Consider the following 17,608-nt stretch of genomic DNA (forward strand, 5'->3'; position numbering starts at 1 on the left):
TCACAGATTTACAAATGGATTCAGATATAACCAAGATGTCAGAGATGGAATTCAGGCTAGCAATTGTGAAGACAATAGCTAGAATGGAGAAATCGATAAATGGCAACATAGAATCTCTAAAGGCAGAAATGAAAGCTGAATTGGCAGAAATTAAAAATGCTATCAGTGAGATCCAATCTAATCTAGATAATCTAACAGCTAGGGTAAACGAGGCAGAAGAACAAATTAGTGACCTAGAAGACCAATTAATAGATAAAAAGGGAAAAGAGGAGGCCAGGGAAAAACAACTCAGAATCCATGAAAATAGAATCAGAGAAATAAGTAACACCATGAAACGTTCAATGTCAGAAGTATTGGAATCCCTGAGGGGGTGGAGAGAGAGAGAGGACTAGAAGATATATTTGAGCAAATCGTAGCTGAGAACTTCCCTAATCTGGGGAATGAAACAAACATTCGTGTCCTAGAGGCAGAGAGGACTCCTCCCAAGATCAAGGAAAACAGGCCAACACCCCGGCATGTAATAGTAAAACTCACAGTAAAACTCTTAGAACCAAGGAAATCATCTTAAGGGCAGTTGGGGGAAGAGATTCCTTACATACAGAGGGAGGAACATCAGAATAACGTTAGACCTATCCATAGAGACCTGGCAAGCCAGAAAGGCCCAGCAAGACATATTCAGGGTACTAAACGAGAAGAACATGCAGCCAAGAATAATTTATCCTGCAAGGCTGTCATTTAGAATGGAGAGAGAGATGCAGACCTTCCAAGACTGGCAGAAACTGAAAGAATATGTGACCACTAAGCAGGCCCTGAAAGAAATATTAAGGGGGGTTCTATAAAAGGAGAAAGACCCCAAGAGTGATATACAACAGAAATTTACAGGGACAATCTATAAAAACAAGGTCTTCACAGGCAACATGATGACAATAAATTAATCTTTCAATAATCACTCTTAACATGAACAGCCTAAATGCTCCCATAAAAAGGCACAAGGTTGCAGATAGGATAAAAAGACAGGACCCATCCATATGCTGTCTACAAGAGACTCATTTTGAACCTAAAGATACATCCAGACTGAAAGTGAAAGGATGGAGATCCATCTTCCATGCCAACATACCTCAAAAGAAAGCTGGGGTAGCAATTCTTATATCAGACAAATTAGATTTTAAACTAAAGATTGTAGTTAGAGACACAGAAGGACACTATAGCATTCTTAAAGGGTCTATCTAACAAGAAGATCTAACAACTGTAAATATCTACACCCCTAACATGGGAGCAGCCATCTACATAAGCCAACTGTTAACCAAAATAAAGAATCATATTGATAACAATACGTTAATTGTAGGAGACCTCAGTACTCCACTCTCAGCAATAGACAGATCATCTAAGCAGAAAATTAACAAAGAAACAAGAGCTTTGAATGACACACTGGACCAGATGGACCTCATAGATATACACAGAACATTCCACCCTAAAACAACAGAATACTTATTCTTCTTGAGCGCACATGGAACTTTCTCCAGAATAGACCACATAGTGGGTCACAAATCAGGTCTCAACTGATACCAAAAGACTGAGATTATTCCCTGCATATTCTCAGACCATAATACTTTAAAACTGGAACTCAATCACAAGAAAAAATTTGGCAGAAATTCAAACACTTGGAAGCTAAAGACCACTCTGCTCAAGAATGTTTGGGTCAACCAGGAAATCAAAGAAGAACTTAAACAATTCATGGAAACCAGTGAGAACGAAAACACATCGGTCCAAAACCTATGGGATACTGCAAAGGTGGTCCAAGGGGGAAATACATAGCCATCCAAGCCTCACTCAAAAAAATAGAAAAATCCTGAATTCACCAACTAACTCTACACCTTAAAGATCTAGAGAAAAACAACAAACGATGCCTATGCCATGCATTAGAAGAGAAATAATTAAGATTAGAGCAGGGATCAATGAATTAGAAACCAGAAACACAGTAGATCAGATCAATGAAACTAGAAGCTAGTTCTTAGAAAGAATTAATAAGATAGATAAACCACTGGCCAGACTTATTCAAAAGAAAAGAGAAAGCACCCAAATTAATAAAATTATGAATGAAAGGGGAGAGATCACGACTAACACCAAGGAAATAGAAACAATTATTAGATATTATTATCAACAACTATATGCCAATAAACTGAGCAACCTGGATGAAATGGATGCCTTCTGGGAAACCTATAAACGCCCAAGACTGAAACAGGAAGAAATTGACAACCTGAATAGGCCAATAACCAGTAACGAGATTGAAGCAGTGATCCAAAACTTCCCAAAAAACAAGAGTCCAGGGCCTGATGGATTCTCTGGGGAATTCTACCAAACATTCAAAGAAGAAATAAAACCTATTCTCCTGAAGCTCTTTCAAAAAATAGAAACAGAAGGAAAGCTTCCAGACTCATTCTATGAGGCCAGCATTACCTTAATCCCCAAACCAGGCAAAGACCCCATCAAAAAGGAGAATTTCAGACCGATATCCCTGATGAATATGGATTCCAAAATCCTCAACAAAATCCTAGCTAATAGGATCCAACAATACATTAAAAGGATCATCCTCCACGACCAAGTGGGCTTTATCCCCAGGATGCAAGGGTGGTTCAACGTTCACAAATCAATTAATATGATAGAACACATTAATAAGAGGAGAGAGAAGAACCATATGGTCCTCTCAATTGATGCAGAAAAAGCATTTGACAAAATACAGCAGCCTTTCCTGATTAAAACTCTTCAGAGTATAGGGATAGAGGGGACATTCCTCAAGTTCATAAAATCCATCTGTGAAAAACCCACAGCAAATATCATCCTCAATGGGGAAAAGCTGAGAACATTTCCCTTAAGATCAGGAAGATGTCAAGGATGCCCACTCTTGCCACTATTGTTCAACATAGTACCAGAAGTCTTAGGAACAGCAATCAGACAACAAAAAGAAATAAAAGTTATTCAAACTGGCAAAGAAGAAGTCAAACTCTTTCTTTTCACAGATGACATGATACTTTATGTGGAAAACCCAAAGACTCCACCCCCAAATTACTAGAACTCATACAGCAATTCAGTAATGTGGCAGGATACAAAATCAATGCACAGAGATCAGTTGCTTTCTTATACACTAACAATGCAACTGTAGAAAGAGAAATTAGAGAAACGATTCCATTTACTATAGCACCAAAAACCATAAGATATCTCAGAATAAACCTAACCAAAGAGGTAAAGGATCTATACTCTAGGAACTACAAAACACTCATGAAAGAAATTGAAGAAGACACAAAAAGATGGAAAAACATTCCATGCTCATGGATCAGAAGAATAAACATTGTTAAAATGTCTATGCTACCCAGAGCAATCTATACTTTCAATGCCATACTGATCAAAATTCCAATGACATTTTTCAAAGTGCTGGAACAAACAATCCTAAAATTTGTATGGAATTAGAAAAGACCCCAAATCGCCAAGGAGATGTTGAAAAAGAAAAACAAAGCTGGGGGCATCATATTGCCCAATTTCAAGCTATATTACAAAGCAGTGATCACCAAGACAGCATGGTACTGGCACAAAAACAGACATATAGACCAATGGAACAGAATAGAGAACCCAGATATGGACCCTCAACTCTATGGTCAAATAATCCTCGACAAAGCAGGAAAAAATATGCAATGGAAAAGACAGTTTCTTCAATAAATGTTGTTGGGAAAATTAGACAGCCACATGCAGAAGAATGAAACTCGACCATTCTCTAACACCATACACAAAGATAAACTCAAAATGGATGAAAGACCTCAATACAGGAATCCATCAAAATCTTAGAGGAGAACACTGGCAGTAACCTCTTGGACATCAGCCACAGCAACTTCTTTCAAGATAGTTCTCCAAAAGCTAGTGAAATAAAAGCAAAAACGAACTTTTGGGACTTCATCAAGATAAAAAGCTTCTACACAGCAAAGGAAACAGTCAACAAAACAAAGAGGCAACCCACAGAATGGGAGAAGATATTTGCAAATGACACTACAGATAAAGGGCTGGTATCCAAGATCTATAAAGAACTTCTCAAACTCAACACCCAGAAAACAAATAATCAAGTCAAAAAATGGGCAGAAGACATGAACAGACACTTGTCCAAAGAAGACATATAAATGGCTAACAGACACATGAAAAAATGTTCAACATCATAGCCATCAGGGAAATTCAAATCAAAACCACATTGAGATACCACCTTACACCAGTTAGAATGGCAAAAATTGACAAGGCAAGAAACAACAAATGTTGGAGAGGTTGTGGACAAAGGGGAACCCTCTTACACTGTTGGTATGCAAGTGGAATGCAAGCTGGTACAGGCACTTTGGAAAACAGTGTGGAGGTGCCTCAAAAAATTAAAAATAGAGTTACCCTATGACCCAGCAATTACACTACTGGGTATTTACCCCAAAGACACAGATGTAGTGAAAAGAAGGGCCATATGCACCCCAATGTTCATAGCAGCAATGTCCACAATAGCTAAACTGTGGAAAGAGCCGAGATGCCCTTCAACAGATGAACGGATAAAGAAGATGTGGTCCATATATACAATGGAATATTACTCAGCCATCAGAAGGGATGAATACCCAAGTTTTACATCAACACTGGAGGAGTTTATGCTAAGTGAAATAAGTCAAGCAGAGAAAGTCAATTATCATATGGTTTCACTTATTTGTGGAACATAAGGAATAGCATGGAGGACATTAGGAGAAGGAAGGGAAGAATGAAGGGGGTGAATCGGAGGGGGAGATGAACCATGAGAGACTATGGACTCTGAGAAACAATCTGAGGGTTTTATAGGGGAGGGGGCTGGGGGGATGGATTAGCCCAGTGATGGGTATTAAGGAGGGCACATATTGCATGGAGCACTCGGTGTTATATGAAAACAATGAATCGTAGATCACTACATCAAAAGCTAATGATGTATTGTATGGTGACTAACATAACATAATAAAGTAAAATTAAAAAAATAAAATAAAATGTAGAATTTATGGGCAAAAAAAGGTTGCTATTATTATGTTAATTTAATCTTAGGAAACTGAAGATTATTCACAAACTAGCCAGCCGACTTCCAGAAAGTTTTTGAATTTGGTTTCTGCTGGCCTTACCAAAGCCATCCAGCCTTTTATATTCCAGAATATTTGAAAACACATTAAAGAAACATAACGATTTAGAAACAGCCAGGCGGTGACTTCCCCACAATGTAAAGGCCAATGCCCTGACAGCCCTGGAAGAAAATAAATGCGTGGGACAGAGTTTGCTATGTGGGAATATGTTAACTTTAGGACATAACAAAACTGCAAGAATGGCAAGTGGCTGAAGTTCATTACCATTTGACCCTGCAGGAAGGAAGCAAAATCATTTTAAAGTACCAATCAATTGTTTCTGTTTTCTTCATTGAAGCAAGTGGGACTCTGGGGAAAGAGTGAAGTGACAGATATTTAAGTACAATTTGATTTGTCTTTGTCTCCCTGCAGCCCTGAGAACAATGCCTTCACAGAGCACAATTCCGAGAATATTTACTGATAGAACCAGTGTCAGGAAGTTTAAATGGACTGTGATGAATGGATACCTTATTGACATTCAGAAAACCATGTCTTCTGCCCTGAGAACCAGTCTGTAGGGGCCAGACATGGCTGGAAACAAAACCATTTCAGACAGAAAAGCAAACTGGACATCCTTAAATTGTCTCTCTGATGTTCTTGCTACTTCTACCATGAGAACAAACTCTGGAGGCTAACATGGTCATTGTCTGCTGTGGAGGGTCTGAGAACATTGTGAGTTTGACACAGCTCAGGATGCAGGGGCAGCCATCTGCTGCTGGGGTGGGAACATCAGGGCCATCCCTGGGGAGCCCCCATCTCTGCTCTTGCCTCCCTAGGTTGGCTTTCCATTTGCCTTTCCACGAATGCCGGCCTTAGACGAGCATGAGAGATGCAGGCACTGGAAGCGGATTGAGGAAATACCGGCTCTCCCCAGAGACAAGAGAAAGGCCCACTCAGCATGCAGGGCAAGTGGCCAGAGCAGTTCGTGTTCTTCTTTTGGGCAGAAAGTCTTGATTTGTAAGGGGTGATGGCTACAGGCTGACAGCCAGCTCTATGTGGCTCTGGGGGAAGTGACGGCCCTCCTCAGGCTCCTACAAAAGAAAAATGTAACGTGGTATGTGGGGTGAAGGACATGATCTATAGATCAGTGGTTCTCAAACTTTGGTGGGCATCAGAATCACCTGGAGGGCTAATCAAGCACACAGAGGCCCAGGCTTGTTGTAGTAGGACAGGGCCTTGATCTTTCTAATTTTACAAGGCTCTTCCGTGGATCCAGATCCCCACCAAAGTTTGAGAATCACTGGTATAAAACAACAGAAATAAGAAGGGAACCAAGAGTCCTCGTGTTTGAGCAGCTTTGTCTAGTTGGGTAGGAAACTATAGGAGAGAGAGAAAAGTGAAATGCAAAAGGGAAAAATACCAAGTAATCTGCAAATCACTATGATTGATGAATTGGTTGCTATGGGAGCCCAGGGAAGGGGTACCCTACCCAGACCAGGAAGAGAGATGTTGTCTTCATAGAGGTAGAAACAAGATGGGGGCAAGGCCCAGTAACTGGGCAGAACATGGTGGTCCAGAGAGCTACAAAGTATGCATGGGGCTGGGGGCATGAGCATCAAAAGGTCAGGTTGATTTTGAGGGTTCTGAAGTCAGTCTTTAAGAATCCCCGTTACTTTTTCCTCACTCTTCAAGCATTTCTTGAGCACCCACTAGGTGCCAGGGCCCGGTATAATGAGACGAATAGGGAACACGGCCCCGCTGTACAGTCACTCAGTATCTAGTTTAGGAAAGAGAGGCAAAAGCAGAAAATTACATTGCAATCGTCTCTATCTTATAAGAAAGGAATTTTTTGAAGGCCTGTGGGAGGAGCAACTCATTGTGCTTGGGGGAGTCTGAGAACTCTTCATGGTTTGTGTCAAAACCAAGCTGTTCTTAAAGAACTTCAGCTGGGGGAACAGCATGTCCTAAGGTACGAATAAGTCAAAGAGCTTGGCATATTCAAGGGAAGGTGGGTCTTCAGGGCAGTGACAGGCCTCACATGCCATGCTGGAGTTTACGCATCGTCGTTCGGGCATAAGCAAGTCAATACAGTGTTTCGATTTGGAAAACTGCACAAGGTCTTTCTTTAAAAGATGATAAATCTGGAGGTATTGATAAGAGTAGACTCAAAAGGAAGAGGGGAACACAGCTATTTCTTTGAAATAATCTGGGTGAGATGATGAGATTCAAATCTCCAGCACTGGGGACAGAGACGAAGGGCACTTTTGATATACATTTCTGGGTTCTGAGTTAGAGGACCTGATCACCAGTGGCGCATCATTTGAGCTTGGACATGCCAATTTAGAGATATCTGTAGGACCCGTCTGGAGGTTAGGACTAGAAGTATCTAAGGAGTCATCAGCTTGGACATGGCGGTAGGACCAGAGGAATGTGAATGAGACAACCATGAAGAACTGGTGGCACAGGAAGGCCAAGGCAAAGCAGAGCCCTGGGAACATCCTTGACTTAAGGAGTGACTGGAGGACACATGAGAGAAGACAGGCTGAGCAGGACAGCAGGGTGGAATCCTGGAGTGAGTCCAACCTCTTACAGAGCCCAAGAATGAGCCCCATGAATGGCCTGGGAAATGTCCTCAGAGAACATATTTACCTTTCTAATGGATTACACCCTTGTTTCACTTTGTCATAATTCAAACCCAGCCAAGGGCTAAATGCTTAATGAAAATTAAATATCAGCAACTTCCATTTATTGAGTGCCAGGCTCTGTGCTAGAAACTTTCCTTATATTCTTGTTATCATCCAACCCATGTCGCCAGAACCAACATTATCATTGGGACTGCCAACTTGATGTATGGCCTCCCTAGGGAGATCATCAGGATCAGGTACCTTAAAATGTCACAACTTATACCTGCACTGCTTTGAGGGCAATGTCTACTGAAACATTTTCCTTCTTTACTCTGAAATCCTGCTGTGTTCCTATGCCATAGCTATTATAATACACTTAACATGTATGTTATGTTCCAATTCTTAATACAAATAGCACAAGACAGATAAAAGTGTATTTCTTAAAAAGTGCCAAATAATGCTGTCATCATCTGCTTTGTGCTCTACTGCTTTGCTCTTCTGAAATAAGTTGTGAATTCTGAGAGTAAGGAGTCATGTCCTCCCCTTCCTCTGTGTCCTCTACAGTACTGGTGAACTCAAGGCACTTAATTCATGTTTGCTAACTGAGTAAAAGAGAGAACTAATTGACATCAATTTTAGGGTCAGCAAGGAAAAAGAGTACAATATGTTTTGGTTCTTCCTTCTTAGAAGTTAGTGGGATGCACGAAGAACAGGGCTTTCAGTGAGTTTAAAGGTGGCATCTAGGGGCGTCTGGGTGGCTCAGTTGGTTAAGCATCTGCCTTCAGCTCAGGTCATGATCTTAGGGTCCTGGGATCAAGCCCCACGTCGGGCTCTCTGCTCAGCAGGGAGTCTGCTTCTCCCTCCCCCCCGCTCATGCTCTCTCTCTCTCAAATAAATAAATAAAATCTAAAAAAAAAAAAAAAAGGTGGCATCTAGGATGACCATGTGGCATCAATCTGAAGACCTTCAAACCTACCTACTCACCCACATGACCTACACATCCACCCACATAACATCTCAGTTATCCTGTGGATTGACCTGCACCCATTGAAGGAGCTGCTTCTACTCAGCCCCTGACAACCCCTCTGACCGGTACGCATCCCCCTTCTCCATTCACCCTAATCACTTGATGTTGACAGGACCCAGCTGGGCAGACCACCTGGTGGCTCATCTGTGCCTTGCCCTGAAATCCTTATTTTAATAGGGGCTGCAACAATGGAACCAGTAACTGGGTGCAAGCCATCCTAATTGGCAACATCAACTGGAAGGTCCTTGTCTCTGCAGGAGAGATGTTGGCCTTCAGCATGAGTGGCAGAGTTGTGTGGCATTGTGGGGTATTTATAGAAATTCTGGTTGGGACAGCCAGAGATAGGATGATGAGAGCATGTCACAGAGATGCACGGGGCAGTCATTTTAGACCAAATATAATGTGGGAGAGGTGTCTGGGAGGCTGAGTGTCCCATGGAGACAGGTCCAGTGCTCTGGGGAGGGCAGCTTTTGTGTGAAACCAATGGGAGTACCTTGTCTTAGCGAGAAAAGACTGAGAAAATGTGAGAAAGAGCTGTATTCTTGAACTGGGATGTAGCCGGAAGGAGATTTGGAAAACTGGCCACAGCTGGGACTTCCCTGCCTCTGCCACTGTTTGGGTGAAACCTTTCTATGTTGACTGCCATGCAATCAAATATTGGTGGGAGGGCAGGGAGGGGGAGTACATGGAGAGTCGAGGATCATGAGGCCAAGAGCATGGTCTTTGAGGATGAAAGTAAAATGATCCCTGGGTGTTGGCAACAAACAGGAAGTTAACCTTTAGTGGCCCAAGGCACCTGGGCTTTCCCTTCAGAGGCTGCCTGACTCCCAAAGACCTGGCCTCACGATGCATTTATGGGGAGCCCCTGAGGCTTGCCCTTCCCAGAGCACTGCAGGTGGACTGAGGGAGGAGGAGTATAATTACAGAGGTTCTATGAGGCGAATCAGAGCCACTGCCGGAGCTGCCCTTCTTGGTCCTCTGGGCCAGGGAAGTGCCGAAGCGGAGGGTCTCATAGACAGGGTCCACCTTATTGCCACAGGCTGCAACAGAAGAGAAAGGTCATCTGAGTGACAGGTTTCCTCCACTCACCATCAGGAAGGCAGCCAAGAATTTATCAGACCTCCTGGGTCAGCGGCACTTGAGAAGAAGGTTCTGTGCCACAGACTCACTAACCCCTGGGAAAACGGAGCTGTGCGTGGTCAAGCTTTCCCGGCAGGTGGGCCCCCCACAATATGTGCCCTTTGGCCAGGTCTTTCCCGTGCACCCACCACTTACATCCAGAGCTCTCTGCTCCCAGACGCTTCCTGATTTATTGGTTTTCCTCTTTTGTTATCCATCCTCAGGACTCCAATGTCAAGGTTCTGCCCGATACCAGCTTTATTTCCCCTAGTGTGAGGTTCTGCTCACCAAGGGACAAAGCCTTGAGCGAGACTAAAAGTTTGCAGTAAGAGGCAAGTCTTTTTGAAAGAATTTGACATTACCAGGCCTCATGAATTTCTGTTTAAAAGCTTTCTAGTTTAAAGCTTGCCCCCTCCAAAGGCAAAAAGAGATGGAGATTCTCAGGGAGAGAGAGAAAAATAGAAGTAAACTGAAAGATATTGTTAAAGAAAATTTCAAGCCAGAAAGATCTATAAATATAAGACATTTTTTTGGTCCTCATTAAAGAAAAACTGATATTCACAGAGTTCGTTCCAAGCATTGGTCTATAATTTACATTTATTTTTTTGCAACAATTATGAAAAGCAGCTTTTGCTGTTCTTCATTTATAGGGTCTGACAGTTTGAGTAACTTGTCCAGACACACAGTTAGTGGGTCAGTGGGGGAGCTGGGGTCTGAGCCGGGTTTGTGGGATGCTAGGCTCCATGCTCTTCCCACTCTGCCATGATGCTGAGGGATGGTATAGCATATCAGCAGCCTTTGGGACATGAGTGTTTTTCAAGCTTCATCGGGGAGGGGAGAATTTGCTCCTCCTTATGTTTCCTCTCCAGCAAAGCAAACAATCATAATGCCATCAGCCACCAGACAGACGCACAAACATAGCCTGCTAGATCTGCGGTCCTGAGACAGCAACAGCTGTTAATGCTGACATTGCTGCTCAAAACCCAGCTCAACCCATCAGCGTCCCAACTCACCGATGGGCATAACTTCTTTAATGCATCCAAACTGTTCATGGATGAGCAAGGGGGAACTGTAGTAACGCCGAAACCCTTTTGGCTGGAGAGAGAATGAGAAAGAGAAAGGCTTAATGTCACTGAGGAGATGGAGAAAACCACACAAGAGCTCTGAAAATCATACCAGCTGGTTTCTCCAGGGGGCACCGCTCTGTTGCCCTTGAAGATGCTGGCTTATCCTAGAATTTATCCCTGGGGGGGGGGCAGGATGGGAGGTACAGGTGGCAATAAGCAAGCTATGCTCCTCCCAGAAAGCAAGCCCCAGCCCTGCCCTTCCCTTTCCTGCCTCTCTTCCGTGTGCAGACCATAGCAGCCTCCCTTGTGTCCAGGCTCCTCATTATCTCCCAGGATACAAATGGACTGGCACGCATTATTTCACTGCGGTTTACTATTGAGGTTTATTAAACTCATAAAAGGCCTGGGCAAGGGGAAGCAGACCTCAGAGAGAGGCCAAAAGGACCTTGGATATATGATAAGCTCCCCACAGAGTCATCTGCCTTGTGTTCTAGACTCTCTGCTATGTTTTTCTGATCTCTCACTCATGGTCTTTGCCTTGGCTTGTGGAAATCATTGGAGGAGGAGGAGGGGGAACAGGTGCGGCAGGGGTTTTAGAGAAGAGGACACTGCCAATCAGAGTAAGGAGATGAACTCTCTAAGAACCTTGAGTTACTATATGCCAGTGTTGGAAGGGAACTTTGTGGCCCGGCCCCTACTGGAATTTCAGAATCCTCGCCCATGTTCCTGGCAAGTGGTATCTTCATTTTTTTGAACACTGCCACTGCTGGGGGGGGGGGTGGTGGTGGTGGTGGTGGGAGGAGCTCCCACTAGCCATGGAGGCAGGTCTTCAGTGACATTAGCTCTTTGTTAAGACTTGGTATCTACTGATCCTAGGTCTTTTCCCTGGAGCCACAGGACAGGAGAGAATTCCTCTTTTGTATGACAGGTCTTAAATTTTTTTGAAGACAGCTGTCACAGCCTAAGTATCTCTAGGGTAGACATTCTTGGTCCCTTTGATAGTTCTCTGGTCATCCTAGTATCGATACCCTCAAAAGTGCTCTGGGTTGCTTTTTATCCACATGTGGCACCAGTACTGAAGCCCACGCTCCCAAGATGCTAAGACCAGAACTAGAATGGGCCAGGGCCATCTGACCTTCCTTGGCTTGGCCACCATGATCTCTTAAAGTGGTGCGTTGATTTTTATTATTCTCTCCATTTTTAGGGGTGTGGTTAATATCTCTCTCCTTCTTGACATCCAGCGAGCCGTCAGCCAATTTAGCACTGAGGTGACCAGCCACCCTTGTTTTTATGGGCTGGGAAGGTTCCTGGGATGCCACACTTTCCTCTTTAAAACATGAACAGTCCCAGGATATGGGACTTGCAGTGCTAAAATTGAAAAAGTTCCAACCTGGGACAAGTTGGTCACCATGTTAAGGACATGGAGTCCTTTTCACATGGGGAGCATTTGTCTCTCAGGTTGATAAAGCTCCTCTTCTGCTTGATCACTATGCCAACAAGGAAACCTTGTTGGTAGGCCAGGGATTTGGGGGCTGCTTTCCTAGTGTCTGGCTATCAGGGTGCCACGGGGAAGGAGTTTGGATGGGCAGGGGGTTCTGGGCTCACTCCTGGCACCAGCCCTTACCAGCTTGCCCATGCACCGCTGGGGTGCTAGGCCATCCATGCACTTGTGGTGGATGCTCATCTTACAGGCCTTGCAGCGCAGCCCATGCTTAGCGTTTGCTCCTGTCAGACATGTGTGAGCTTTGGTTAGGATACAACCTGCCTTTACCTGGTGACTAGCATGAAGTCCCTAAAAGAGTGGTTACTCCCTAAACCCAGGTCATTCTTCTTCTCTGTGACTTTAGCATGATGTTTTCGAAACAGACAAGATCTTATGGTAGATTCTTTGACCTTCTCCCACATCTGGTACCACTTAAGGTATCAGCTCTGGTTTCTTCCTACTCCTTTCCTCTTCATTACTCCAGAAAATCTCAGCCTCCTCCATGTCACCGTTCAACTCAATTCAAGCTAGCAAATGCCACTTTCTTTGCCCGTTTCTGCTCTTCTGTATGTCTTGCCAAGGAGTGCAAGTGCTGAAATTTTGCCCATTTTTTATCTGAGTTTCTGTCACAGAGTCTGAGCTATTGGGACTCTTGGGAAAATGGCCAATAAAGGGGGAATGGCATGGTCTGTGTGAGAGAGGGCTGAGGATACTTAAAGTGGGGACAGAGGGCTGGATCAGACAGCAGCTCCTGCCTGGTGGAAGAGGAAGAGGAGGTGGGTGGCCATGAGAGCACTGCTGCAGAGAGTCACCCAGCCTCCTGGGACAGGGTGCCTTGATGGGGTAGGAAGAAAGGAGGCAGAGGAGGAGGGGCTCCTTGGTGACCCTGTGCTGCTTCAGTGAGGCTCAGGGCAGCAGTGCTGGGGGGCAGACAAGAGGGTGGGCCCAGGGGGCCTCAGGGACATGGGAGGGATGCTGGCCACCTGCATTCATGTTCTACACAGCAGCTGGAGGGAGGCGAGGCAAGGATGTCAGAGTGGGACATTTTCTGTCTCCAATTGGTCCAAGACAAGAGGTGCGAGACAGAGTGAGTGAGCTGATAGGCTCCTCACAGGCCTCCAAAAATGGGCTGCCAAAATGGGAGTTTATAGCTCTTAGATGGCTAAGCACATCAAGCACATTAGAAAAGTGAAGAAGGTGGGGGCTGGGGAGGGTTTCTTTGTGGAGCTGTTGAGGTCCTACTCCTTTCATCCTGCTCCTCCCACACAGTGACAGGGGTTGGACCTTCTCTACTCAGTCCTACTTAGAGAGGATTCAAGGGGGTTATTTTAAAAGCTTGGCTTATGTCCCCTGGAGTCTGTGGGACACACGGCTGTGGCTATACCCACATAAAGAATGCTGACAAAGAAGACCACTGGACAGGCAATGGGACTCCCTACATCTCATAGGCATTGATATGTACATATACCCAGAGACATGAGGCCACAGGTATCCTGCTGCATATGCAGCAGACTACAGAAGCAAAATGAGGACACCCCAAGATCGTATGTGAAAACCACCCTCTTCTCCGCCATCCAAACCACCATTGGCCCTTGTCCAGACTCATTCCTAGTTGAACTAGTTTCTCTGTTTTTGTCTTCCTCCAGTGCGTGCGCAGTAACCAGAACAATCATTTAAACAAGACTTGAATCACCTCCCTTTCTTGTGTAAACAGCTTTCAGTAGGTTCTCCCTGCCTTTCTGGTGTTATACAAAATGCGCAGCATGGTGGGGAGGCTTTGTATGATTTGGTGGAGCCCATATCTGCCTCTATCTCAAGCTAACCCCCTTGTTCGCTATACTCTAGCCACATGGCCTTCTGCAAGTTCCCTGAAGGCACGAGCTCTTTAATTCTTCAGGGTCTTTCACACACACTGCCCTAAATGCCCGGAATGTTGTCTCTATCACTCCTCACCTGGCTAGCCAATCCTCATCCTTTGGGTCTCTTGTCATTCCTCCCATGAAGCTTTCTTGGCCACATTCCCCCTTTCCTTGTCTAAATTATCTTTATTCTTCTTCTTCTTCTTTTTTATAGCACTCTGTTGTTGTTTTTCACAGCATTTATCGCAATTACTCATTCAAGAGTTTGTTTTTGTATGCCTTTCCTCCTGGACTGTGAACCCAATGAGGCTAAGGGCTGTGTTTGTTCATCGGCCACTGGGTACCCAGCTCTGAGTATGATGTCCAATAAATATGTGTTAAATACGTTAATCAACAAATTCTCTCACAGTCATACATGTACTGAAGCAAGGGTGACCGACTGAGATAATTAAGTGGAGTTGATTCATTGATGGTGTAGAAGCAGCATTCAAGAGGTCAGAGAGGACTTGAAGATCATCTATAGGGATGATTTTATTCCACAGATGAGAAGCCTGAGGGTCCAGGTCAGAAGAGGTCCTGCCTAGTATCACTTTTCTTCTGCTTGACCCTAAAACTTCCTCCATTTATTGGGGATAAGGTACATGAAGATATGAATGGGGATAATTAGACATTAAAATAAAGGAGAGTACAAGATATTCAGCTGGGAAAAGCCACAGGCAAACTCTTGTCTGGACAAAGATCCACAATACCTTCAGGAGGTATTACCTGCAAACTCCCTTTGAGAAGGTATCATTTAACACAAAGTGTGTCTGCTCTTACAACCACAAAAAGGCAAAGTGACATATAAACAAACCATAAATTACTGGGTATGTGTGCTTGTTCATAAATACTAGTTGGAAAGGCTCTTTTCCTTTTTTGAGAGTGGTTACTGCAATGCCTTCCAAACACTGGACTTTGAAAGCAATCATTTATTTTTTTGTTTTCAAATTAGAGAATGCTATTTGTGCCCTATGAGAGAATAAGTAAAAGCTTCAAAGAAGAGTTATTTCATTGTGTATTGGACTCTGAAATAGCACTGTTATATATTAAGGTATATTCTCCTTCAGGCCCGAACACTGTAATTTCAGTTTTCCTTGTCTGTTCTAATACACTCCACTATTTGAATGAATCAGATCACCAACAATAATTTGGTTTTAGGTGTTCCAATTTCTATTGTGGAATAGCAGGAGTGACTGAAGAGGAAAGCTTGTATTCTGTGGCTCATAGAATAGTTCAAAGGGATAAATCACATCACTCACTGGTGTTAGCTTACTGTAGCAGGATATGGGAAAGCTATTGTCTGACCCATTACTAGTGACCTCCATCACAAAGGCATCACTGAATGTGACCCTTAGGCTTCAGTAAGAGTGGGAAAAACATGGTTTTAAATTAGAATCTGTCTCATGCTGGCCCTTTAAACTTAAGAAAGCTACTATCATTCCTGGAGCCTCAGCTGTCTCCTCATCAAATGGCAATACTTCTAAGTCCTCCCAGAGTTGCTAACAGTAGTAGTGTTGAAATATATGCAAAGGGGATTGCATGGATTTAAATACTCATAAACATAAAGATGTCACTGGACTTTGAATAAACATGGTGGATTGGCCACATGAGAGTCCCATTTACTCATACCAAAGCCCACTAAAATGTCAGGCCAATAATAAAAAGTGGTATAAACCCCAAATAACAAGGTTACTGGGAAGAGTGGCAAGTGTAGAAGAGAGTTCAACATGTATTCAGAAGATAGAAAGCAACTGGAGGAATGGCAAGGAATTTAGCAGAAAAGGGGGGAGATTGGATTTCCCAATAACAACTTGGAAATGGGAAGATCAGGGACCCTCAAAAACTGCGGAATTTTAAAATTCTGAGAGAAAAGACTTTCCAACCTTGAATTGTATACCCAGGCAAATAACCAACGATTATGTAGGCAGAATAAACACATATTCAGGGATTCAAAATATTTGCTTTCCATACACCCTTTCTCAGAACATTAATGAAAAATGTGCCTTAGAAAGATCAGGGAATAAATTGAGGAAGAAGAAATTGTTGGATCCAGCGCACAATGGAGGAATTGACACAGAGGAAAGGTAAATGATATGCCCTTGGGACAGCTCTGCAGTAGCCCTAGACAGGTGCTACAAGATGAAGTAAGGCCATACCCCTGGGGGAAACATGGAACTTAGAAGTTTATTGATGCTTTTCAGGTTTCGATGCTGTAACAGATATGGCATCTGACAGATACATGAAAGCATTTGAAAAAAAAAATAATTATAGGTGCATAAAAGGTCAAGGGAATTAAAAAGGTGATTTCTAATTGAGGAAATATAAAACTTGTGTAAGGAAAGAAATGTAATCCTAGCACAATATTTGAATCAGAAATTAGCAATAGTCACAATAGTGTATACACTATCAAGTTCACACAAAATTGTGACGGAACTAGTTGTGATGATGAGAACAGAGGAACAGCAAAGATTGTGCTGTAACTCTTGTAGGAAGGTGAGAGCAAGGCAGAGGGGAACGAGCGGGGGTGCCAGAGGGGTGACAACCAGAAGCCAATAAATGTTTCACTAATCAATAAATAGTAAGTGCAGCATTTAGACATATTGAAATAAATGCCAGAAGAAACAATTAAAGAGGATGAAAGTAGCTGCCTTTCAGAAGTGTCATGGTTATAGGATGAGAAGTTTTCCACTGAAGTATTCTCAGTACCATCTGTACCATATTTAAACTATTCTCATGTCCTACTGTGGCAAAAAGCAAATAAAAATGAAGCTGCTGGAAGCTGGGTCATATCAGCCCCTTGGATTGATGTGGTCTGTGGTATATGGAGATACAGGGAAAATATGGAGCCAGCTTATCACATAACCATCAGTTCTTCCCTGGAATTTGAACTTCTGGGATAAATCTAAGATAGTTCTATGAGTTACGGTGGAAAATTGTTAAGGATGTTAGTTATGATACTCAAATGGAATTTGGAATGGATCAACACTGACTAACTGTCCGGCACTGGGCTATTTTATGAGCATGGTAGGATTTACCATTATGGATAAGTGAGCTGTCTCTAGAGGAACCAAGTGTTGAAGCTCTTGTGAATAAAGGAGTCTCTATATAGATACTGGCAGAAATATAAAAGGGGTTTTCTCAATGCAAATGGCTACTCAACGACATTGGATGACAGGCTCCTTTTTTTGAAAAATAAAATTGATTACACATATCTACAAAATAGCTGGCCAGAATCGTTTTGATAACATTTGGCCATTGAGGCATTGTTTACTCCTTAGCCAAATTTCATATAGTATCAGT

At 43.3% G+C, this 17,608-nt stretch overlaps 1 protein-coding gene across 2 annotated transcripts in view; it reads right to left on the reverse strand.

Annotated features, from left to right (window-relative positions):
* STAC (SH3 and cysteine rich domain) overlaps positions 1 to 17,608 on the reverse strand; it is a 153,208-nt gene that overhangs the window by 45,609 nt on the left and 89,991 nt on the right. For both annotated transcript variants that reach the window (XM_036091329.2, XM_036091328.2), the window contains exons 3-5: positions 12,552 to 12,652; positions 10,874 to 10,955; positions 9,666 to 9,781 (exon numbers count right to left, since the gene is read on the reverse strand). In XM_036091329.2, coding sequence (XP_035947222.1) covers positions 9,666 to 9,781; positions 10,874 to 10,955; positions 12,552 to 12,652 — 299 coding nt within the window. The remainder of the gene's footprint in view (positions 1 to 9,665; positions 9,782 to 10,873; positions 10,956 to 12,551; positions 12,653 to 17,608) is intronic.

This window comes from Halichoerus grypus, chromosome 1 (assembly GCF_964656455.1).
Source record: "Halichoerus grypus chromosome 1, mHalGry1.hap1.1, whole genome shotgun sequence".
Classification (NCBI taxonomy): Eukaryota; Metazoa; Chordata; class Mammalia; order Carnivora; family Phocidae; genus Halichoerus; species Halichoerus grypus.